At 44.9% G+C, this 25,000-nt stretch overlaps 1 protein-coding gene across 2 annotated transcripts in view; it reads left to right on the forward strand.

Moving 5' to 3' along the window:
• The window catches only part of MGMT (O-6-methylguanine-DNA methyltransferase), a 138,847-nt gene that overhangs the window by 96,827 nt on the left and 17,020 nt on the right, over positions 1-25,000 (forward strand). For both annotated transcript variants that reach the window (XM_071446138.1, XM_071446137.1), the window contains exon 4: positions 10,717-10,877. In XM_071446138.1, the coding sequence (XP_071302239.1) occupies positions 10,717-10,877 (161 nt within the window). The remainder of the gene's footprint in view (positions 1-10,716; positions 10,878-25,000) is intronic.

Here is a 25,000-nt window from a genome sequence, read left to right on the forward strand (position 1 = left end):
TGATGAGATGTGAGGAGGAATTCCCGGCTGTAAGGGTGGGCAGCCCTGGCACAGGTGCCCAGAGCAGCTGGGGCTGCCCCTGCATCCCTGGCAGTGCCCAAGGCCAGGCTGGACACTGGGGCTGGGAGCACCTGGGACAGTGGGAGGTGTCCCTGCCATGGCAGGGCTGGGATGAGATGAGCTTTAACTTTTATCCCTTCCTACCCAAACCATTCCAGGATTCTGATGTGGCAGTGCCAGGGCTGTAAATCCCTGGATCCCACCTTGTCCTCTGCCAGGAGGTTCAGATGTGATTCTAAGGTCCCAGCAACTCAGCACCCCAGGGCAGCACCTCTGCACAGGGAAGTTCCAAAACTCCTGGATCCAGCAATGAGGCATCCCCCTGGGTCCAGAGATTTGTGGGAAGATGGGAGAAGCAAGAGCCATGCTGTTGCCAGGCTGGTCCATGAAGGGCAGAGTGTGTTTAAATTACAGTTCCTATGCTCAGCCTTTAACAAGCTCCTTCTGAGGTGGCAGTTTATAGACTCTTATTTCAGTTAATTATAACAGCACTTTTTGAAACAGTATTTTTATTGGTTTTATTGATGTGCCCTGCTGGCTTTCCAATCCAGTATTGGGTCCTGCTTGGTTACCTGGGAGAAAAGCTTTTCCTCCTGCATGCAGGGGATGCAGGGATGGCCTGTGGCAGGGGAGGGCTCTCTTGGTACCTGCAGAAGGGCCCCTCCTGCCAGAGCCTGCCCAGAGTGACCGAGGCACTGTGGAGTGTTGGGAACAGCAAACTCCGCATCAGTTTGATCCAAATGAAGGAAAATGCTCTTTATTCTTTGTTCTCCTCACTGTTGTATTTTTCTGGTTGAGGCCAAATTGGTAAGAGGTACAGCCAGTTCTTGGCTGGGTGGTGCCATTTTGGGAGAGATCCTGCTGATGTTTGTGGTGGCATCCTCAGAGCCCTGCAGAAAGGTTTTGGAGATCTCTATTAACTATGCTGTTTTAATTGGGATATATTCGTTTTTCTGAGGTGCTCTAAGGTGTCCCCAGAGTCTTCTGTTCTCCAGGTGAACAGCCCCAGCTCTCCCATACTGCCCCCAGAGCAGAGGGGCTCCAGCCCTGGAGCATCTTTGTGGCCTCTGGACTCATTCAGCAGGAGATGCTCAGGGGTCACAGACTTTACACCCACACTGGGAACTCGCTTTGAAAAACGTCCTGGCAAGTTGAATTCTTAAGAGGTTCCTGATTTATCTGTATCTTAATTCATTTTAATAGGCTGGAGGATCTGCAGGTGCTGTTGATTATAATTCTTGGTGCTCACTGTCATCTGGAATTCATGCACTGACACACGTCAAGGTGGACATCCAAAGTCAGGGCCCAGTTCCAATAATTCAGCCTTAGGTTTTTGTCCTTCAGTGTCCCTGTGCACCAGATCAGAGACCTGGGTCTTGCACTGTAAGGGTTGTAATGTGTATTTTAACTCCCTTAGGCTTGGTGAATTTTTTTTTTAAATCCATGCATAATTGGGATTATATCTATCTGAGATATGTAGCAAAAAATGTAAATTTGACTTCAGATACCAGTTAGCAGTTGGGTTATCACTGCGAGGCAGGGTGCTGTGTAGGGCTGGTGGGTTTGTGGCCATGCAGAGGGCTGGGGATGGTGGTGAATCCCCAAACCAGCGTTGCAGAGGGCTGGGGATGGTGGTGAATCCCCAAACCAGCGTTGCAGGGGGCTGGGGATGGTGGTGAATCCCCAAACCAGCGTTGCAGAGGGGTGGGGGTGATGGTGAATCCCCAAACCAGCGTTGCAGAGGGCTGGGGGTGGTGATCAGTCCCCAAACCAGCGTTGCAGAGGGCTGGGGATGGTGATCAGTCCCCAAACCAGCGTTGCAGAGGGCTGGGGATGGTGATCAGTCCCCAAACCAGCGTTGCAGAGGGCTGGGGGTGGTGATCAGTCCCCAAACCAGCGTTGCAGAGGGCTGGAGATGGTGATCAGTCCCCAAAAGCAGCAGGGACAGCGATGCAGCACGGGGAATGCGATGTGCGGTTTAAGGGTCCCCTGCAGCCAGCCCTAACACAGTTAATTGCCTGTGATAAAACCGACCTCCTAGGTCTGATGGGAGACTTCTTTTATATAAGGAAAAATGTTTTGTAACAATTTCTTGTAAGTGCTAAAATTAACTGACTTTCTTTTAACCTAATTAAAGCTGGAGCTGATGATATCACCTATGCTTAATGTTGCCGAACATCTTGGGCAGAGTGTGCTGTGCTTGGAACTTGGCTCCAGTTCTGCTTCCTGCTTTAAAACATTTAATGTGAAGCATCTGCTCAGTTGTTGCTGGTTCAGGGTGTGCTCGATCTCAATCTAGAACAGGGTGGTCCTTCCCAACACAGAAGATGCACAGAAAATGGGCTTTTTTTATCTTTTCGGCAAATTCTCTGGTCGTTCTGCTGCCAAACCTGCTGATTTGAAACGGAAACATGTGTGAAGAGGTCACTCTGATATTAGGGATATTTGTGCTCTCTCAGTAGGGCCCAGCTGTTTGTGTTTGAAGGGTTTCATTGATGGAGGGGAGCGGGTCTCTCTGGGGAAGGTCTCTGAGCCGACAGAGCTCCCGGTGCTGATGAGCACCAGAGCTGACTGTGGTTGTCTTGGCCTGGATCATTCCTGCTAACACAGATGGGGTACAGACATGCAGGATGAAATCTGGAGAGACCAGGAATTAGTCTGGAAAAGCTGTGGGTGGCAAACAGGAAGAAAGCAGCGCTGGAATGGGGGAGCAGTGTGGAGGTGGAGCAGGAAATCTTCAGCAGGGCAGTAAGGTCAGACTGAGAGTCCAGAGATGGTCCAGACCACTGAGGTCAGCAGGGTGGTGGTGGCCGGCAGGGGAAAAGGGCAGAACTTTAAAGGTGGCCTAAGGAGAGGACTGTGGATAAGAGTGAGGGGAAAAGGGGAATGGCTTCAAATTGCCAAAGGGAAGATGGAATATTGGGGAGAAATTCTTCTGTGAGGATGGTGAGGCCCTGGCACAGAGCGGCTGTGGATGCCTCTGGATCCCTGGCAGTGCCCAAGGCCAGGTTGGACAGGGCCAGGAGCAGCCTGGGAGAGTGAAAAGTGTCCCTGTCCATGGCAGGGGTGGAACAAGATTATGTTTAATGTCCCTTCCAACCCCAAGCAGTCTGGGACAGAGGGAAGGAGGGTGGCATGGAGCAGACAACAAAGGGCGCACTGGGAGACACAGGAGAAGATTGAGGTGGTTGTAGAACCAGAGCTTGGTGGTTGTCCTTCCACCTGGCTGTTGTTTTAACAGAGATCTTTCTTCTAATGGGATTGGCTGCTGTGAAAACACAAGAAATGCTCGGGGAAAGGGAGCCAAGGCCACACACACAGAGCATTGTTTTCCTTGGATGTGTTTCAGGTGTTCTCGGGAAGTCACTGCTGTGGTCTCGCAGTGCCACATCCCAGGGCAGGATCTTGTTTGAAATCTGTGTCTCCCTGTATAGGATTCCAATCAAAACTTTAATGGTCCAGGGCAGTGAGTAGCATTTAATGACCTTCAGTGCTATCACTTGAGTCTTTTGGGCATTGACATTGATTTTCCTTATCTTGGCATGTGGAGACAGGAGTCTCACTCCATCCTTTGAACTGTTTGCTGGTGCACACCAGGAGCAGGGAATAAGCAGGGAGCAGCTTTGCAGGGATCATGGGCTTGGGCAACCCCAGTTTAGCCCCCAAATTCAATGTCAATAATTGCAAAAGTTGGCGGGAAAAAATGGCACTCTTTGGATATCTTTGTATTTACTCAAGAGGTGTGTTTATTTATTACTTTGCGTATCAATAATTTAATCTATTAATGTACTATGTAATTAATTATCTATTTATTTGCTATATTATTTATTTGGAATTTATATTGTGTATACGATGCTCAAATCTCTGTGCAGGTGCTTCTTTCCCAGGGTTAAAGAGACGGTGCAGAATTTCTCACCAGTTAGATCTGTAAAAACTTGCATCCTCCAGAAGAGATAAAAACAGAATAGGGAAAACATTGCACAGGTTATATGACAAGGACTAAGTCTGAGTCAGCTCTGATTTCTCGTGTTCTTCCCTAAATGCATCAATTTTTTCTTAATAGGTCTTAAAAGGAGCAGTGTCGGGCCTGTTCGACAGGAATTGGGGTTATTGCTGTTTATTGCAGCTCTCATCCCTTTTTTAATCTCTCCCTCCCATCATAGAGCCACTTCATTTATAAGCAGCTAAATTAAACTGTGTCAGGATGTGCTTGGCCATGAATTTTAAACCTAAAAAGGCGCTTTGTTCGTTGGTGCAGTTGTGGGGAAGAAATGCAGCAGAGCCACCCGGCTATTTGAACTCTTTATTTGCCACATTTACAATATTAATAACACTGTTTCCAGAAGTTGTCACATCAAGTAAAAGATCTTCATTCTGGGCTGTCTTTTGGGGCCAAATCGAGACTGGATGCATGCATTTAATAAATTGTAGTCTCAAGTAGTCATTTTGGTAAATAATTAGCTTGGGTGGAAGAATAAGTTAGCATATTGTATGCATCTAATGCTGCAAATGTACACCCAGCAAACTTTGCTATTAATCAACAGTCAAGCACTGTAAGTTGGGTCTCATACATAATGAATTGTCCTGAAACCTCCTGGGCTTCATTGATAGAAAAATAAGAGAAAACACCAGTGTAGTAAGCTTTGGAATAAAATTTAACGAGATTGCTCTGCATCCCGTAATCGGTTTGGAGTCATTAGAGACCAGATAATTCAGCTGCAGTTTTGGGGTGGCTTTAGCCTTCATCTATCAAAGAAAGGCTGCTTAAATGACATTTAGATGTGGATAAAATACATTTTTAGTTAATTTCACAATGAAGGCTCCAGTAAAAACATCAACTCACTCTGTGTTGTTGTGGAACATGTAATGCTGCCTCACTAAGTCTCATTTTAATGTGAATTTTTGTGTGCTAATCATCACTGATCCTTCCATTTGAAAGGTAACACAGCAGCTATTTTTCTAAAAGAAAATTAGTTTGGTAAAATAAGCACAGATCTATATAATTGTAAGAAAAGGACAGCCTTCAGTTTTCAGATAGTGCAACTTTTTTCTGTTATGAATTCAGGTGTGTGAGAGTTATGTGACAACTTCTCTTCAGTCATTTGCTGATCAAACAAAAACATGCCATTTAAAAACTGATCATTTTAAAATTATTTTGGCCCCTCATATGTATTTCATGGCAAGAGTTAGCATTCAGGTCCTAGAGGATCAACAGTGACTTCTTCTCCAAATGTAAAAATTTACTCTGGTTTAGGAGCTCTGTTATTTACTATTTTACATATCTATATAGATATATATCTAAATAGATAGAGAGATATAAAAACCATATAAATATTAAGAATTATCCATATTAATGACACTCATAGAGCTCTGTACCAACAGTCACCAGGCTCTTCACACCATTGGGGAAGAAAATCACAGAAAAAGTGTACAAAAAAAAGGTAAAATTACAAAATTACAAAATTTTAAATTATGAAACATTACCAAAAAATTAAAAGTTAAAAAATTAGAATTTAATAATGTAATCTGAAATGGCACTTTGTTGACTCCAGGCTAGGAGGAGTTGCAATCTTTATTTAGTTGAGGAGCATTTTTCATTTCTGTCTTAAACAAAAAAAAAAAAAAAAAATTGAAAATTTTAAATTTGAAGTAAAGGGATCTCTTCACTGGCTCAGTTTCTAAACCTCTCCTTAGGCAAACCACTGGAAGGTGAGGTGGTTTTCCAGGGATAAAACACTCAGGTGTGTGTGGCTACAGGCAGTGGAATTGGGGTTTTGGATGTTACATTCAAACAATCAATTGTATTTAAAATATACAAATATTTTATAAATAGACATCTATTTTATAAATATGTTATGGGAGCTGCTAGGACATTCTCCTGGTATTTATTTATGCTAAGGGAGCTGCCAGCTCCTGGCTTTCCCACAGGGAATGTGCCAGCAGAGTTGTGTTACATCCCCTTCCTTCCAGCACAGCTCAAGGTCCTCCTTGTTTCCCTTAAGTTTCTGAAGGACTGAGGCAAAAAGCAGCTCAGAAATAAATAATGAGCATCCTGCCACTTCAGGACATGGCTTCTCCCAGCATTTCTCTGGTTTCCATCATGGCTGAGCCATTTGGGATGATCCCGAAGCCAATCCGCTGCTTACATGTTTATTTTGGAAGCTCCTTAGAAACTTCCAGTTCTTGGCAGTGGCTTTGGAAGGAGCCTGTTAAACTGAAACAGGTGCTGCTGCTTTCCTCCCCCTCTGCTGGAAGCAGATTTTCCTTCCTTTCATGCCATGCAAAGGTGAGGGAGGGCTGGCATGGAGCTTTGGGAAGGCTCCTGTCAGTGCATCGGTGTGGATGCAGGAGCCTGCTGCCTCCCCAGCTTGGGCAGGCTCTGGGAAGGGCTGGAATGGAAAGGAATGGGGTGGATTCAGGGGGAATGTGTGGAATAGCCCTGGGGTACGAAAACCCTGATCCTGGGGTGGATTCCCATGTTAGGATTGGTCTGGGACTCTCTTGGATGTCACCACCACGGGCTGGAGATGTGCAGCAGCAGCAGCAGTGGGTACCTGGCCTGAGCAAAGGCTCTTTGTGAGAACACATCCCACTGGGAAAAATATACATTTCTTTCTACATGGCCTTAAGTAGCTTAAAACCAGGGTTTTTTTCTGATTGGGGAATTTGTAGTTGTAATGAAGCATCCCACTGTAAAGCCATGTTGGTCATGTGAAGCTGAATATCCATTTACCCCAAATATCCCCAAAAAGTTAAGGCAGACACGTGACAGACATGTGACACTGCTGACATATTAGAGGGCACCACATTACTGCCAACAGAAAAAGTTCTGGTCAAAAAATAAAATTAAATTTAAAAAATATAAAATAAAATAAGATAAAATAAAATGAAATGAGATAATAAAATAAAATGAAATAAAATGAAATGAAATAAAGTAAAATAAAATAAAATAAAATAAAATAAAATATGAAATGCACACTAAACGCCAACAGCAACAATTGCTTGCTGACCAGGTAAAAATACAAAACTCTCCACTTTGAATCTTTTGGGATGCCAGGCAGCACCCAGCATAATTCAGGAATGAAAACAAGTGCAGTGACAGACTCTGATGAAAGTGGAAGCGATTTAAACAATATTAATGTGATTTAAATAAATGTTTCTCATGATTCCAGCCCCACTGCAAAAAAAAAAATTTAAAAAGAAAAGACATTGGTACTTTTTAAGGAAAAATAAAAAAAAAATTCTCCAGGGTGAAAACAAAGGAGTCAGATTTCTCACATATTTTGTTTAGAGCTTGGAGTTTTTTATTTTTCAATGGACACACGTTATTTTCCTGTTTAAAGGTAAAATTGCATCGTGTTGACCACAAGTTTAAGACTTGAGCTCTCCATAGGCAAAGCAGTGGAAGGCACAACAAGGCCACTTTGGCCACCACCCTGTGTGCTGCTGGTGCCTCTGTGATCCTTTCCTTGGGGGTGGCAGGACATCAAGAAAGGCCCTTTTTCCTTCTTCATTCCCAAACTTCAGGCCCAGGTAGTTCATATGACTCTCAGGTGCGTGTTTTTCTCTAAATTTCAACTTGTTCCTGTCCACCTTGACTCAGAGGAGCTCAGAGATCCGTGCCTGGAGTAGGGAGTTGAGAAACCTTCCAAGAAATCCGACCCTGAGCAGAGGGATTTCCTTCCAGGAGGGAATTTCCCATGATGTAACTCCTCTGCTCTTCTTAACAATGTTTTCAGACCACTTGGACTCTGCTCTTTGAAAGGTACTTAAGGCTTTGAAGCCTGAGAAAATCCTTTAAAAGGCAGCTGGTGCTTTCAGGGGGATATTTAATGCCGGGTAGTTTGTGGAAGTTGTGCTATGCAAGTTTGGAGAGGGAAAGGGGAGGAGGGAAGGGCAGGGAGGGGAGGAGGGCCAGCAGAAGACACCCATGCATGAGTTATGTGCCTTCTTTTTCTTTATTAAAGCTCTCAAATTCTCAGGAATAGCTGTTGCCATCTCTAGCCAAGCAAAATTAATGTGAAGGTTTTCCTCTTTTCTATTTTCAACTCCCTGCCAGTTCGAAGCTCTGGCTGTGTGTGTTGGCACGTGGGGTGTGTGTCCTGCAGGAAAAGAAGTCAGTGCATTCCTGGAGAGCAAATTCATTCCTGCCTTGCAAAGCCTTCCCTTTCCTGGCCAAGGTGGGGGTGGCCCTGGAGGTGGCAGGTGTTGGGAAAGCCTCTGGTGCTGAATTGCTGGGAGAATGGCCCCACCAGAAACATCTGGAGATGTTCAGCAGTGGCAGGGCACTGCCATTAAAAGCAGCAATTAAAAAGAAAATTAAAAATAAATTCTCTCCAAACACTCCTGGCCAGGGAGCACCTGGAGAAGTGAGGAATGTGTGTGTGATGGTTGGGCTTGGAATGGAACCTTAAATCCCCCCCAGTGCCAGCCCTGCCATGGCAGGGACACCTCCCACTGTCCCAGGGGCTCCCAGCCCCAGTGTCCAGCCTGGCCCTGGGCACTGCCAGGGATGCAGGGGCAGCCCCAGCTGCTCTGGGCACCTGTGCCAGGGCTGCCCACCCTGCCAGGGAACAATTCCCAATGCCCAATCTCCCATCCAGCCCTGCCCTCTGGCACTGGCAGCCATTCCCTGGCTCCCAGAGTCTCCCTGGCTGCTCCCCACTTGTTTTGGGGGTGACTGATGCTGGTTGGGTGCCCTTGGGCTGCTCCTCACACAGAGCCCAGAGCTGCTGCTCCCAGAGCCGTGAGGAGATGGAGCTTTTCTGTTTTATTGGTGATATTACAGCCCAAATGATTTCCAGACTCCCAAGAATGGGAAACAGGATGATGTGAAAAACATAAGGAGACCATAGCTTTGAGCACTCGTGGTGCTCTTCTGGGTAAATGGAGCAGAAAAGTCTCCCCACTTCTGTGCCAGCTTTCAGAGGAGTTGTTGTTATTATATTCTCTCATTATTATTTTCTTGTAGCTCCAGCAATTCACAGTAAAACAGAGCCTTATTCTGCTGTGTTGTACCTGTGTGAAATAATGGATTATCCATGGTGTTGGGAGCTTGGTTTGAAGTCCATGCCATGGGGATTTGTGCACAAAAGTTTGTGCATGGATTCTCATCCTTTTTCTTTAAGTAAAGATATTATTAATCAGAAAAACAGCATAAAGTGGACACCAGGTTTAAAAAGCAACCTGATCCTACTTCACATACATAAATGAAAGTCAAAAGCGGCAATTTGATAAATAAATGGAAAGAGAAATAAAATTGCACTTAACTCCTACCAAACTGGATTTTTTGGGAGTTTCGGGAATTATTTTGGGACATTTTGGGCGGGAATTTGGGAAATTTTTGTGGATTTTTGGGGGAATTTCAGGGATTATTTTTTGTAATTTTGGGAATTTCAGGGATTATTTTGGGAATTATTTTGGGAATTCTGGGAATTTTTTTTTTAATGTTGGGAATTATTTCGGGGATTTTTGGGGGGAATTTCAGGGATTATTTTGGGAATCTTGGGGGTTATTTTGGGAATTATTTCAGGAAATTTGGGACTTTCAGGGAAAACCAGAAGACTCTGCTGTTGAGGTCTAGCACTGAGGAACCTCTGGCTCTGGCTTTATTTCCAGCTGGGAGAAAAAGCTGCAAGAATCAGGAAGCTTTTGCTGGTGGTGGTGAAGGCTCTGGATGTGAGAAGGTTGCTGGCAGGGGTTGCTGTTCTGGCCATCACCCTGGGTGTTGTTGTCTCCATCATTTCCCATGGATGCACTGTGTGTTCCCTGCTGTCCTCACACAGGTCTCTGCAGTTCTGAGAGACCCCTGCCCCACCACACCCCAGCCTTGGGAAGCACCAGGAGAGCACCTCCTCCCCATTCCCAGCACTGCTGTGCACCCCTGGAAACATCCAGCTTGGAAAACACAGCTGGACCAAATCCAGGGCTCCCTTTTTCACTGCTCTCATCCACACCTTGCTCTTCCAGAGGGAAAGAAAAAAGAAAAAGGAGCAAGGGAAAAAGCACATTTTTATTTACAGGTGCTTTCTGTTGGCTCACTTTGCTCCTCAGCCCCTGCAAGCACGAGCTGCCACTGAAAATCAAATGAATTCTCAATTGCTTCCTTCCAATTCAATCAGGGGAGGGAAGCAGAGACCTGCCACGGCGCTGGAGGAAGGGAGAGCTGCTTCCTTCCCTCCTTCCCCAGGGATGGCCTGGGGACAAGGGACTGCCCCCCCAGGGGACACGGAGGAGGAGCCTCACCTCCATCCCTCCTGGAAGCACAGGGATGTGTCACCCACCTGGTCTGGGTGTGTTCCTGCTCGCTGACATTTCCCACGTGGCTGTTCCCTCCTACCTGCGTTTTCTTACAGGTGTTCCTAACACTGTTCTGCAGTTGTAGGGGTGATGAGGGTGAGGTTTTGTTCCTGCTCTGAGGAATGCCTTCACTTTTCTCTGAGAAGAAAAAAGGTCTGGCTCCAGATTAAATGTTTAGAGGTTTTCATTTTGCTGATACAGAGTGTGAATACTCGGTTTTATCCCAGCATCACAGAGTTGTTTTGCTTGGAAGGGACCTTCAAGCCTGTGTTGTTCCACTCAGGGTTGTTCAGAGCCGTGTCCAGCCTGGTTTTGTCATTTTTCACCAGTGTAACGTTGCCTTTCTCTGTGTCTCAGCAGGGCAGAGCCCTCGGCGCTGTGCGAGGTGTGCGAGGGCGCCGAGGAGATGCCGGAGCCCCTGCAGCAGTGCACAGCCTGGCTGCGAGCCTACTTCTGTGAGCCAGGCAGCACAGGGAGCCTGCCCGTGCCAGCCTTCCACCACCCCCTGCTCCAGAGAGGTCAGTGCCACCCTCCCTGCCCTCTGCCAGCAGCAGCTGCTCCCCATCTCCCCACCCTTGCTCTATAAAGTGTCGTGGCTCAGCTGAAAGGCTTGGGTTGGGTTATGAGCACACCTGGAGGGCTGTGAGCTGCTCCATGAGCTGTGGCTCCAGAGGGGTCAGTGCCACCCTCCCTGCCCTCTGCCAGCAGCAGCTGCTCCCCATCTCCCCACCCTTGCTCTGTAAAGTGGCTCAGCTGGAAGGTTGGGCTGAGAACACACCTGAAGGGCCGTGAGCTGTGGCTCCATGAGCTGTGGCTCCCCCCTGCTCCAGAGGGGTCAGTGCCACCCTCCCTGCCCTCTGCCAGCAGCCACTGGCCCCCATCTCCCCATCCTTGCTCTATAAAGTGTCATGGCTCAGCTGAAAGGCTTGGGTTGGGTTGTGAGCACACCTGGAGGGCTGTGAGCTGCTCCATGAGCTGTGGCTCCGTGAGCTGGGGCTGCCTAAAGCAGCTTTTGGCCACCAAGAGGGGGCCTTGAGGCTTTGCCATCACTGTCCATGGCTCCCTGACAGGAGGGGGCTGTTGAGGTTGTGGAAGGCTCTGGTCCATCCCTTCCTCTCAAACCTCTCAGGGCTGCCCCCAAACCAGCAGCAGTGCTTGCACCAAGGAATCTCATTCACAAAGTCAAAAGGAATTCAGGAGCCCGTTTAGGAAAACAAATGGAAAGAAAAAAAAAATTAATGTTTTATTTATCTATTTTTTTAATGTTTTGTTTGAAAATTTTAATGAAGAATTTTTAAAAGGAAAAATAAGGATATTTGTTAACAGGAAGCTTCCTGAGGGAAACAATGAGCACCCTTGGATTTTTGAGCAAAGGAAGGAAAGTTCTTCAGCACCATCCAAGCTGAGAGCTCAGCCAGGGGCTGGGCAGGGCTGGGGCATGGCTGGTGGCTGTGAGCATCACCTGAGGGTCCCTGCAGCTCCCTGGCCTTGTCAGGGTGGCCCTGGGGTGCCACTGCCCACTGCTCTGGGGGGTTTGGGTGTGCCCAGCTGGGCTGCAGGGCAGCGTTCTCCTTTCTGCATAGGCACATCCAGGTTTTTTTAATTTATCTCCCTCGTTTGCTCCTGGCCTGGCCCAGGTCTGTGTGCCTGTGCTTTATTGGGGGAAGGCTCCTACATCATGGAAACATTAATGAAGAATTAATTGGCTCAAATCACAACGGTGTGAGAGCATTTCTGTTCTTCTGTCACTTTCTCCTACTGATACTTTCATAAAACTGAAAAAAATTTCGTTGGAAGGAATGTGGAAATAAATGTGAAAAATTGGAAGGAACTGGTTTTAAAAGTTATTTAGGAGAAAGGTGATGTAAAAACCAAATTCTGATGGATTGCACTTCAGTTTATCTGCACATCAGAATTGCAGCTTTGCTAAATTAGGAATTTGGTATTTGTTTGCTTTTACACATTTACATTTGAAAGTGCCTGCTTGTTTCTCCAGGCACTGAAAAACGCAGAGCAAACATCAGTGAGAGCTGAGGATCCAAAGCCAGAAAGGCTTTTTCTCATCACTCTGATTTTCTTACATTTCTGTTCAGCACCAGGGGCCCTGAGCAGGCTGGGGCAGTGGGAGGTGTCCCTGCCCATGGCAGGGGTGGCACTGGAGGAGCTTTCAGGTCCCCCCAGCCCAAACCAGGCTGGAATTCTGGGATTCCATGATCATCAAAACCTCTGGCCCCTTTTCCCCCCTTCCCTGTAAATGTGACCATGTTCAGTATTGCTCTTTGAGAGAGGATTCAAATTCCATCCTCAAGTGCTTTTGTAATCAGGACTGACTGTTGCATAATTTCTTCCTAATCAGTGCTTACATCAAATTTTATTTTATCTTTCTGCACTAACTTTATCTGGGGACCGGAAGGGTTTTGGTTATGCCAAAAAAACACATTAAAAAGGTTTCTCATCCAACAAAAAAAATGTGTAAAGTGCTTTTGGGATGAAAAACTTCTCAATTCATGGTCAGTTTGCTGCAGCTGCTTTTGTGCCAGCTTTGAAGACCTCATTCCTTGTGAAGAGAAAAAATCATGACAATCAACTCTGACATAACAAAAGCAGAGAGATCTGCAGATTCAGAAAGTAGAGATGATCTGCTTTATATTCATTAAGAAATTCTATAAAAATTCAGTATCTGCTGTTTCTCCCATATCTTAAATCGTTCCAAAGTGCCTTTAATTTTCTAAATTACTGTTAAACAGGGGAAATGTGTTTAAAAGCACTTAAAATACAAAATCAACCATTCCTCTCTTACCTTGGCATTGGCAAAGGTGGAATCTGAATCTTGAGGCAGGCAGGAGAGTTATGGAATCACAGAACCATTAGGGTTGGAAAAGACCTTTAAGATCACCCAGCCCAAGCCTTCCCAGCCCCAGCACCACGCTCACCACTGATCTGTGTCCCCAAGTGCCACATCCATGTGGGTTTTGAGTATTCCCAGGGATGGTGGCTCCACCACTGCCCTGGACAGACTGTGCCAGGGCTGGACAGCTTTTCCATGAAGAAATGTTCCCTAACCTCCAACCTAAACCTCCCTGGCACAGTTTGAGGCCATTTCCCCCACTCCTGTCCCGTGTTCCCTGGGAGCAGATCCTGACCCCCACCTGATTCCCTGTCAGGGGTTTGTGGAGAGGGAAAAGTTGGGTTTCCCAACACCTCCAGGAGCTCTCCCCTTACTGGCCCTCCAGCTTATATGCAGCCAATATATTTATTTTTAACATAATTGAAAATGTGAAACATAATTTCAAACAACCTGTGTCATGGCCAGCATTCAGTGTGGAATTTCACTGAGCAAAGTCAGCTTCTCCCACTCCTCTGAGAAAAACCCCTGCACATTCCTAATGGGAAATGATTAATTGCTCTTAATGGAGCCTGGTCATTAGCTCCCTTTCTGTGTAAGGAAGAAAATTGGACTGGTGTTGTTTTGAGGGCTGGGCTGGGTCATTTGTGGGTCTGGGACACGGGGAAAGCAACACTGACTCGGCCACTCCTGAATTTCCTGCCCTCCCTTTGTGGTGCTGTGGAGTAGGGTGGCTGCAGTGGCACAGGGTGGCACAGGATGGCACAGGGGTGGCACAGGGGTGGCACAGGGTGGCTGTGCTGTGTGTTTGCAGTGGCAGTGTGGCACAGGATGGCACAGGGATGGCACAGGGCTGGCTGTGCTGTGTGTGTGCAGTGGCACAGGATGGCACAGGGATGGCACAGGGATGGCACAGGGTGGCACAGGGTGGCACAGGGGTGGCTGTGCTGTGTGTTTGCAGTGGCAGTGTGGCACAGGATGGCACAGGGTGGCACAGGGATGGCTGTGCTGTGTGTTTGCAGTGGCACAGAGATGGCACAGGGGTGGCACAGGGCTGGCTGTGCTGTGTGTGTGCAGACCAGATGGCTCATTAGAGCACAGGACAGAGGAAATGGGAGACACAGCAGAGTTTTCCTTCGCCCTGTGATGAGCAGCGGTGTCGCAGACATCTTTTGTGGAAATCCTTTTCTTTAGGATTTTTTCCTGCTGAGAAGCTGAGAAGTTTCAGCAACAAAATGTACCCAATGGTTACCTGCTGCTGTGGAATGCAACAGGTGCATCTGGGATTGGCCCATCTTAGATGTTTACAATTAATGGCCAACCACAGCCCAGTCAGTTTGGACTCTCTGTCCGAGCCACAGACCTTTGTTATTCATTCCATTCTATTCTTAACTTAGCCAGCCTTCTGAGATGAAACTTTTTCCTTCTATTCTTTTTAGTATAGTTATAAGGTAATATATATATCATAAAATAATAAATCAGCCTTCTGAAATATGCAGTCAGATCCTCGTCTCTTCCCTCATCCTGAAAACCCCTGTGAGCTCTGTCACGCAGCAGCCCTGGGGTTCTGCTCCTTGCTGTCCTCACTGGATGAGCCCTTGGCATTCCTGAGGGTTCCTCCATCCCCTCCTTGTCCTGAGGGTGCAGACCTGGAGCAAAGCTGAGCTCTCCCCTCAGCCCAGCCCAGTCCTGCTCCTACCTGAGCTGTCAATTCCTGGGTCCGGCTCAGAGGTCTGGAGGTGGCATTAGAGGCATTGATGGTTTTGAACCGAAGGAGGGTCAGTTTACATTGGATTTTGGGCAGGAATTGTTCCCTGGCAGGGTGGGCAGCCCTGGCACAGGTGCCCAGAGCAGCTGGGGCTGCCCCTGGATCCCTGGCAGTGCCCAAGGCCAGGCTGGAGCAGCCTGGGACAGTGGAAGGCGTCAGGAACACGATGGACTTCAAGGTCCCTTCCAGCCCAGAGCATTCCATGATTCTGGCACATTCCAAGGCAAAGGCAGAGCCCAGCTGTGCAGAAGGAGCCAGGAGGAGCAGCTGAGGATGGAGAGCAGGCAGGGGAGCCGTGCAGCTGAAATCCCCCGTGCCTGGTGTAGGTTATTCATCCAAGAGGGGATATTGATGAAGCACCTCATGCATAATGGGAGCCTTCAAAGGAGCTGGGAGCAGCTCCATTCTCCCGCCCAGCTGACGTAGGCAGGCCTGTAATCAATAATTACCCTGTGATTTCCTGCTCCTCCAGACACTGGCACTGCCCAGGGCTGCTGGGAGCACGGGGAGATGCCAGCTCTGGGTTGAGGAACCTCCTCCCTTTGGGTCAGCTCTGCGGAGTCAGAGTCACCCCTGGGCTCGCCCTGCTCCTCTGGGGGGCTGTGGGATATCCCCCCTGGGATATCCCATGGAGAAAACCCTGCCATAACACATCCTGAGCACTCTGCACCCTTCCAGCAGCAGCACTAATACCTCTCTTTTACTCCTTTTGAACTTTCTAAACCATCAAAAACTCACAGCTTGCAGCAAATTAAGAAAGAAAAGTAAATTTTCCTGTGTTTTCTGATTGTGACTCAGAAAAGGCCAGAGTATTTTTTTATTCTTTTAGTGGACAGAATATTTAAATCACAAGATTGTGGGGCTGTCTGCTTCTGAGATGAGATATTCAACATCCCCTGATGCTTACATTTAAAAGGGATTTCAGGGCCTGTGCTGCTCACCCTAATTATGGTATCCTGAGAGTAAATTTTCCCCACATACAATTTATCCATGGACTTTTTCAATATATAAAAATTATTTCAATAAGAAAAGCATTTACATTACTAAAATGAATTACAGATCTCTTTTCCTTTCCTTTAAATTCCAGTAAAAATATTGCAAGAATAACTGACTTGGTTGAGATATATTGTCAGGTAAAGCTGGAAGATTTGAAGCTTCAGGTGCCAGTTTGTGGATAAACTGTCTGCAACTTTTGTAAATGCATATTTTCATGTTTCAGGCATGCACATGTTCAGCTTCAGTGTATTTAGTCAATCCTGTGGTGACCTTTGTGTTCAGGTGTCATTAAGCTGAGACTTCTGATCAGATTTTGCTTCAAGGAGCAGTCCCTGGGACTTCCTTCCTTTATTTTAGAGAAATTGATGTAGATATAGCTGATATAGATAGATATAGATTAGATATAGATATAGATATAGATATAGATATAGATATAGATACATAGACATAGATATATAGATATACATAATATATATATTATATATTATGTATATCTATACATAATATAGATATAGATATAGATGATATAGATATAGATAGATATATATACATAGACATAGATATATAGATTAGATATACATAATATAGATATATATAGATGATATAGATATAGATATAGATATAGATATAGATATAGATATAGATATAGATATAGATATAGATTAGGTATAGATATAGATATAGATATAGATAGCTGTAGATATAGATATAGATCTATAAGATGTAGATATATATTAATGGCTAAAGCATAACCATCCTTAATAGGAAAAGCAGCAAATGCAGCCAACAGGGAAACCAGGAGTTCCAGTATCTGCTCTTCATGGTTCCCTTATTCCCAGTAAAAATGGAAAATTCAATTAATTTCTCTAGGAAAGTGGGAACCCAGCAGGTTGTATCACCTATAGACATGGATAGGTGGGAGACTGGGCAGGAATTGTTCCCTGGGAGGATGGGCAGGGGCTGGGATGGAATTGCCAGAGCAGCTGGGGCTGCCCTGGATCCCTGGCAGTGCCCAAGGCCAGGCTGGACACTGGGGCTGGGAGCCCCTGGAGCAGTGGGAGATCCCTTCCAACCCTTGTGTGGCACTGGATGAGCTTTGAGATCCCTTCCAGCCCACCCCATGGGATTCTGTATTTATATTTTCCAGTCTTGAGCTGCTCTGTTCACTTGCTGAGAAGGCAGGACTTGCTCTTTCCTAGGCAAATACAAATTGCCATTTTCACCACTGATTTTTGCAGCAATTTGTGAAATTGTCTTAATTTGGTACTAGAGGTTCAATTCATTAAAGGAAAAAAAGGGTTGATAAATGTTTCTGATTTTCCCTTTCTCAACCCTGCAGCTTCATCAGACATGCAAATACATTTCTATTTAGGCTTTTAGAAAGTGTTAAATATGAAATAATCTGCTCGGAAACGTTCATACTTCACATATCTGGACATGGCAGATTCAAGTGCAGAGAGCTGACAAGCTTTCCTATTTCTGTCTGCCAACTCAAAATTCAAATTCCAGAGACTGGCATCTTCTTTTATTACCATTTCATGTGAGAGGAGTTTTGATAAGCAGAAAGTCACTGTTTTGTGAGACATTTAATGGATTTTTACAATCCAATACTTTCCTACAATTTTCTGCAAACAGAAATCAATCCTCTCCAACCTTCAAAAATGGAAACAGCAAAACCCCAAAATAGCCCAGTTACTTTTATACCTCTAATTCTTTTTCCAGCCCATTGCTTTCTATCAACTATATGTATTTAAAAAAAAAAACTAAACCAAAGAAAAAACAAATCAATACAAATGTATTCTGGACAGAAAACTGCAAAATTCCTGACCCAATTCCTGTTGAATTCAGACCAAAATTCCCATAATTTCCAGTGGAAGCCCGTGTGGTTTTAAGTGTATCTTAAATACTTTTATTGAAGTTCATAGGGTAAATTGTCTGCCAGATGTGGCCCATTTAGGACAAGTCAGGCCCTCTTAGGTGCAAATTTCCTTTTTGGCAGCACTGATTGCAGATGTTGATGGGGTTTTGGTGGAATCTTTCAGGGTATCCATCACTGCTGTGACCTTGGAAGAGACTAAGGATGGGCAGAGCAGTGTGTCTGTCCTGTCATGGGGAAAGCAGTGAGAGGATCATTTATTTTAAAAAATAAATTTTAATTTATTCATTTTAAAAATTCATTTTTTAAATAATTAATTGTATTTCCAGTAGGACAATCCTTTCTTCCCAGCATTCCTAATATTATTACAGGTAGGCCATAATTAGAATGAAGGAGCATTTTATAAATTTGGGTTTTTTTAGGTAAAAGTAGGTTGAAGGTCCACAGCCAGTGCTCACCTGTGCAATGGCAATATTTTCACTTGTTCTCAGAGAATTTGAGGATATTCAATATTCAGGATTCTGAAACAGCTGCAGAGATGTGTGAGTCCTATTATTCCGAATTTTTGGAATATTATCCAATATTATCAAATCATTCCAAACTTCTGTTTAGAAAGAAAGGGTTTGTGTTTTGGTGATGGGGCACTGGGAAGGAATTCCTGGCTGGGAGGGTGGGCAGGGGCTGGGATGGGATTCCCAGAGCAGCTGGGGCTGCCCCTGGATCCCTGGAATGTCCAAAGCCAGGTTGGAGCAGCCTGGGACAGTGGGAGGTGTCCCTGCCATGGCAGGGGTGGCACTGGGTGGGCTTTGAGGTCCCTTCCAACCCAAACCATCCCATGATTCCATGATGAATATTTCCACAGAACCGCAGTTGGACCAAAATCAGGGCAGCTTCACTCTAAAATCAGCAGCTCTAAAAGCCACCTGCGTGTGAGGCTCCTTTATAAAGTGAATTTGCTCAAAATCACATCCCTTTTCTCCCCATGAAAGAAAAGGAATCAGTTGACCCTGATCTAAGAAACATTTTGACCAACCCAGTAGCTTTTGACATTGCTGCTTGTAGATGAGATTTAGATTAAAAGGTAAGAATTGAAGATGGAAAAACCCCACCAGTGTAGGAAAATGGCTTTTTTATCCAGAGTCGTGTGCTCATCTTCACCCAGAGCCCCAGACCTCAGCACCTGCTCTCATTGCAGACCTGTGAGGAATAAGTTTAATTTAATTCATTTTTCCTTTGATTTGTTGGCTGGCTTGCCACACATGCAGCCCCACGTAACCTTTGCACCCCTCCTTAAAAAAAAAACATGCAATCAAGATAAAAGGAAAGGATTTTATAAATACAGCCTCCCACACCTGTTTTATTAATGAACTTTCAGGCAAGTTTACTTAAAACCCTATATTGATAGGAAATGCCATCAATACTCATATGCATTTAACCTGGTTGGTGTTTCAGAGGTAATGTGCTTAATGGGACTGTTACTATGGTGAGCACCTTGTTTCTAAGTAATATTGTTAATTTTTTTTCGGGAAATGACAATATAGTGACATTTCTGACAGCCTTTATATTAGGGGCACATAAATAAATTCGTCTGAGGAAAAAATTTTATCATGAAGGTATTTTGCTGCTTCTGGACCTAAGGATGCCCCTTTCTGACCCATTTTCAAGATGTTTTGCCACATTTCCTGACCAGTTTATTTGCTGCCCATTTTATTCTGGGGGAAGCAAGGTCTCACTTAAGTGGAAAAACACACTTCTCACTAGAAATTTGCATCCCACGCTCCTCTCAGAATAAAATATGCAAGAACAACATAAATGGCATACTCCTTTTTTTCCTTTCTTTCTTTTTTCCCCATGAATTGGGCCTTTGATGTTCAAGAGGAGCAAGTATTAAAGGACATCCCTAGAAGGCTGTAGAAATTGTCCCTATTTATGACAAATGTAAAATAGTACAAATCTAGCTGAATGTGATGGTGTCATTAGTTTGTGAATCGCATCCTCGAAAATAACTGTGGAGGAGCCAAATCGGTTTAAAAGAAGATAACAAAATGGTTTAAGCTACTTAGGTTGAATGCCAATTATATTTTAATATTCAACTGAGCATATTTTACTAAGAAAAAAGGCAGCGTCGACGCATGCATAACTCATTGGCAGCGTCGACCAGCTGTGCCACTCTTCTCTTCGAATCACTTTGTGCATTTTAGTAGCATGGTAATTTAGTAGAGAACTACCTGAGTGATGGCATTTTCAATGAGCAGGTAATCTACAGAGAATTTTTATATGGTTATGAGTTCTGTGCTTCAGCCTGGCAACACAAAAATACATCAAGACCAATTACGGTATCAACTTTCAGCGTGATACCCTTGCCACGCAAGTGCATGTATTTCTGCCCCAGGCATTTCAAATTGCATCTAATTTGAAATCTTTGGGGTTTTAATTAAATTTCAGAATATATGGAATTCTTCATTAGTACCTGCTCTGAATAGCAGATTATACTTCTCTCAGTCTCTCGTTAAAGAAGTAGGCTGTGGTAAATAGCATGTTCAAGAACTGATCATTTGTGGTGCCTGGATATTGGGAACAGAAATAGTGAAATGCAAAATAATATCAAAAAGATTATTAGTCCAGTGAGGGACTCTTGATTTGTATTTTAATGGAATTTTACATTTCTCTTAATGATTTGCAAATTGTCCTCTGATTATAAGATGCATTAAGCTTTTCATTTTAATGGAGAGACACAGCCATTAGCAGAAATTTTTTTCTGTCTTCTTTTTAGAGTGCTTCCCTGCAGCAGATAAATATTGAAACCATTAACACCTTTTGATGTACTTTATAGTGCTGCAGCTTGGACCAATACATGAATGAACATCACCCTTTTATATTTTAGCACTTTGCTGGAAGCTCCTGGTTGTCGTTCCATGGGTGAACAATGACCGGAGCCCTGTGTATCCCTGCGTTTGTTTCCTTATAATTAATGTTCCAAATGTTTCGGGGAACATCATTCATATTTAATGCCAAAAGAAGTAGTAAAGCCAACAAAAGTCGAGATCTGAAATGCAGATGGAGAGTGCTGTGACCTTAGCTCTGACCATCCTTCCAGGGAGGAGGGTTTGTTAGGGATCCGCGGTGGGTGAGAACACAACCGGCTCCTTTGTTGCAGGCTCCAGAATACACCAGCACTCTTCATTTGTCAATCTGAAAGTCAAATTTCCTCCTTGCTTTCAGCTTAACGTGAACCCTTAATGTTGTATAAACATGTTGTGCCTGTGCTGACTTCATTGGGTTTGGCAGGAGAGCACGGGATGAAGAGCAGCCTCTTTTTTGTGGCGGCTTGCGAAGCGTGAGGAGGATTTTCCTGATGCTGCAGGTTCGTGTAAAACAACAGGGCTGTTGCATCAGGTAAATGTGTGATTATGAGCCTTACCAACTGAGGGAAATCCCTGTAAAATTCTTTAGATGCTTTGGAAAATCAAATCACTCTTTAAGAAGTGCAGGGCTGGGGTGTTTCCCCAGCCCCACCTGCCTCTCTCTCCCCAAATAACCCAAATTTCTGCCTGTGCCTTCACAGACTCCTCCTCTCCTGGCAGGTTACCTGTGAGAACTTCCTCCAAGCAAGGCACTGATTTTAGGCCTGCCTGTTAATTGAGCAACCTCGAATCTGTGAAATCCCATCAGGGGTCACTGGTAGGACTGCTCCTGTGTTTGCTTCCAGGATGTCTGTTTAAATAATTTGGATCTCGGGAATTCCAGTTGCAGTTCATTTAAGCAGCGCTGTGTGATGGCACTGGGATCAGTCTGAGCCTGAGTGGCTTCATGGGATCACACTTCACCTCTTCCCAGTTGTTTTGTTGGCTGCTTGAGTACATACTCCTTAAAAGAAAAAAAGAAAAAGCAAAAACACACCTTAACTTTGAGACTGAAGCCAGAAGATTCTGGGAATTATTTGCTGCTGCAGCATTCTTGGAAGGATGTTGTGAATTAGTGTTTGGAAAGTGCTGTGTACATCTTAGCTCCATCCATTAGGTGTTTGTAACTCAATAATAAATTAACACAAATTTTAAAAAATCAGTACTTTAATACTGACTTCATTTGTATGCAGTGAGGAAATAGTTCCATTTTATTGCATTTAAGCACTTTAATGAGTATTATTTTTAACATGCACATTTACAAAGGAACTTATAGAAAGCTGAAGAATTCACTGTTCCTTTTTTTAGCCCAGCGAGGATCTTACACTTTGTTCACGTAGTGCAGCACATTTGCATTGCATGTTTCATATATTAATTTTCTAGGCCAGGTTATCTTTGGCAACAGGATCTTCACAAAGCAACTGAGGGTGCAGATTTCTTGATCCAGAGTCCTTTGGGAGGGGATATTTGGGGCCGTGACGAAAAATGAAACGGTAAAAACACCTCATCAGTGTAACTCTAAGTGGAATTATAGAATAAAAGCAATTCTGTGGGAAGCAGGGAAAATAGAGGAGAGATGCTGGGGCCTCCCAATGTCCTCTGCCTTGCTGGAGGACAGTATCAGGATACCTGTGCTGAGTAACCCAGTGGTGACCCAGGGTGGTCAAAGGTTTGCAGAGAATTAACGTTTCCTTTCTCCCAAATAACCTGGCTTGGTGTTGTCCTGTTCCCTGAGTGGACATAAAATAGGTTTGTGGAGGTACTTGGGGGATGCAAGGAATTCCTTCTGGCTGAATGTCTTGGGTTGGAAAGGAATTTAAAGATCCTCCAGTTCAAAATCTATGTAACATTCCAAACACGTAACACACGATAATGAAGTGTGGAAGAAGAAACAGCCTTGTTCTTGTAAGATGATAAAACAAATTCCAGTTTGCAACATCAGTTTTACACCAGCTGATGTCAAAATTGGTGCATTTTTTATTCCCCTTTTATAGAATCCCAGAATGGTTTGGGTGGGAAGGGACCCCAAACCCCCCCAGAGCCACCCCTGCCATGGCAGGGACACCTCCCACTGTCCCAGGTGCTCCAGCCCCAGTGTCCAGCCTGGCCTTGGGCACTGCCAGGGATCCAGGGGCAGCCCCAGCTGCTCTGGGCACCTGTGCCAGGGCTGCCCACCCTGCCAGGGAACAATTCCCAATGCCCAATCTCCCATCCAGCCCTGCCCTCTGGCACTGGCAGCCATTCCCTGGCTCCTGTCCCTCCATGCCTTGTCCCCAGTCCCTCTGCAGCCTCCTTTCCTTTTTCCATTTTCCTTTTTCCTTTTTCCTTTTTCCTTTTCCCTTTTTCCTTTTTCCTTTCCTTTCTCATGGGAATGTGCTGGAGCCCTGCAATGATGTCCAATAATCCTGTAGGACCTATCTATAAATTTTAGAGCCCGTGTCTCGCACTTCCTTCATAGTAGTTCTGGATTTTGTGTCCCAAGGTGGGATTTGAGGTTCTTGTTAAGGTTTGTCACTTTATATCTCCAAATTTGCCCAATTTGTGGCCAATTTTGCTGCCCAGTTTTGCACTCCCAGGTGTAGTTGATGATCCTGACCAAGGCCTCAAACCAAAGGTCCTGATGAGCTGGAAATTTTGATGTTAGTGAGCTTAATTTATAGGGATGAATTGGAAATTGTGCTTTATCAGGTTGTGTGAGCATTGAATCCTTTATCTACACTTTGTGTTTTGGATTCATTGGTACTGGAATGACACTTGCAGCATATCCATAAATCTGGGAGGAGTTTTCTGCAGAACCTCCCTGCTGGTTCCAGTCTGGGACCAGAGGGTCCTGCCTTCCCATCAGTGTGATCAGGAAACTTCATTTATTCTGATTTGTTTGTTTGTTTGATTGTTTGATTATTTATCAGCAAATCCTCTGATTTATTTAGGAACTCTGGGCTGGTTTGGGTTTCTCGTTAACAGGACGAGCCAGCCTGTGAAGCTGCTTTTCTGTTGACTTCCAATAATGTAGATTGAGGTAAATTCACTTCAATTTTTGCTATTTCCTCTGGAGAAGGAGAGGGGCGACCTTCAAAGGGCTGGCAAAACCAAGAATTCCAATAAAGGGGGAGAAAAAGAGAGTAGAGGTGGGGCCAAGAGGTGCATTCAATGTACACCAGCAGGGATTTCTGAATTTTGGGGCAGGTGTTGGCCATTGGTGACCTCCTGTCACACAGGGCCATGAAGGAGAGCAGTCCAAGCTCTGCCTGCAAGGTGCAGCTGATGAGGAGAATTCCGAAGCTGCCCAGGTAAAGTTCTTGGTGAGTCCCAGCTCCCTGACAAAGAGAAATAGAGGCAAGTCCCTCATTTATTTCTATCTTGGATGGGGAAATAGAAATTTAATTTTCTGGCCCAGTCACTTAGAAATTGCAGCTGAGCTGGTGCGTGGTGTCTCTGGAAGGGCCATTCTGTGTCTGTTCCAGAACAGGAGGAAGGGTTGTGTAGCAGTAAATAATGATAAAATATGGCCAGTTAAGCTGAGTTTGCAGTGATAAGGCAGTGGTTGAGTTTCTCTGATCTGCAGGTCTCTTGTATTTATGTCTGCAGCAGTTCCTGTGTGGATTTCAAATGTCCATAAAGTCAGTAAAAGGTTCTTTTTACCTACTTTGCACAATTTCCTGCTCCCAGAATTGATGTATTTGAAACAAAGCAAAAAATATTTGCTCCTGGAATGAGATTTTGAATGGGATACGTTAGCCTGGAGAAGATTTCTGTCCCTGATCATTCAGCCTGGAGTTCAGGCATTATAGAAACACCAACAGGTCTTTGTTGGTGCCTCAGGTTTGAGTTGAAGGTTTGGGATCTCTCAGTCTCTGCCTCCTCTCCCAGACCTCTCCATGCTCCCTGCAGTGCCCAGGTAGGAGGAGTTAAGACATCCCCAAAACAGAACTGTCAGTGTTTGGGTGTTTTGATGGTTTTAAGCCCTCTGTGTTCATATGGAGAATGATTTATGGAAGTCCTGCTGTCCCAGAGCCTGTTGGGGAGGTGCTGCCAGGAAGCTAAAAATACATAAAACCTGAATTTTCTATTAAAATAACAGTATTAAATAGTTAGTGATTTTCACCATGGCACTCCCTACTTCTAAAGCAATGTTTTAGTGCTTAAAACATACTAAACTGTTGCTTTTTATTGGCCAGGGGTTGGCCCTGGCATTGATGGCCCTGTGCAGGCCACTGTTCAAGCCAGTTATTTTTGAGGCACCCTGAAAGGAA

The sequence above is a fragment of the Agelaius tricolor genome, unplaced genomic scaffold, assembly GCF_023055355.1.
Source record: "Agelaius tricolor isolate 1412-34295 unplaced genomic scaffold, bAgeTri1.0.p SCAF_22, whole genome shotgun sequence".
NCBI classification, from domain to species: Eukaryota; Metazoa; Chordata; class Aves; order Passeriformes; family Icteridae; genus Agelaius; species Agelaius tricolor.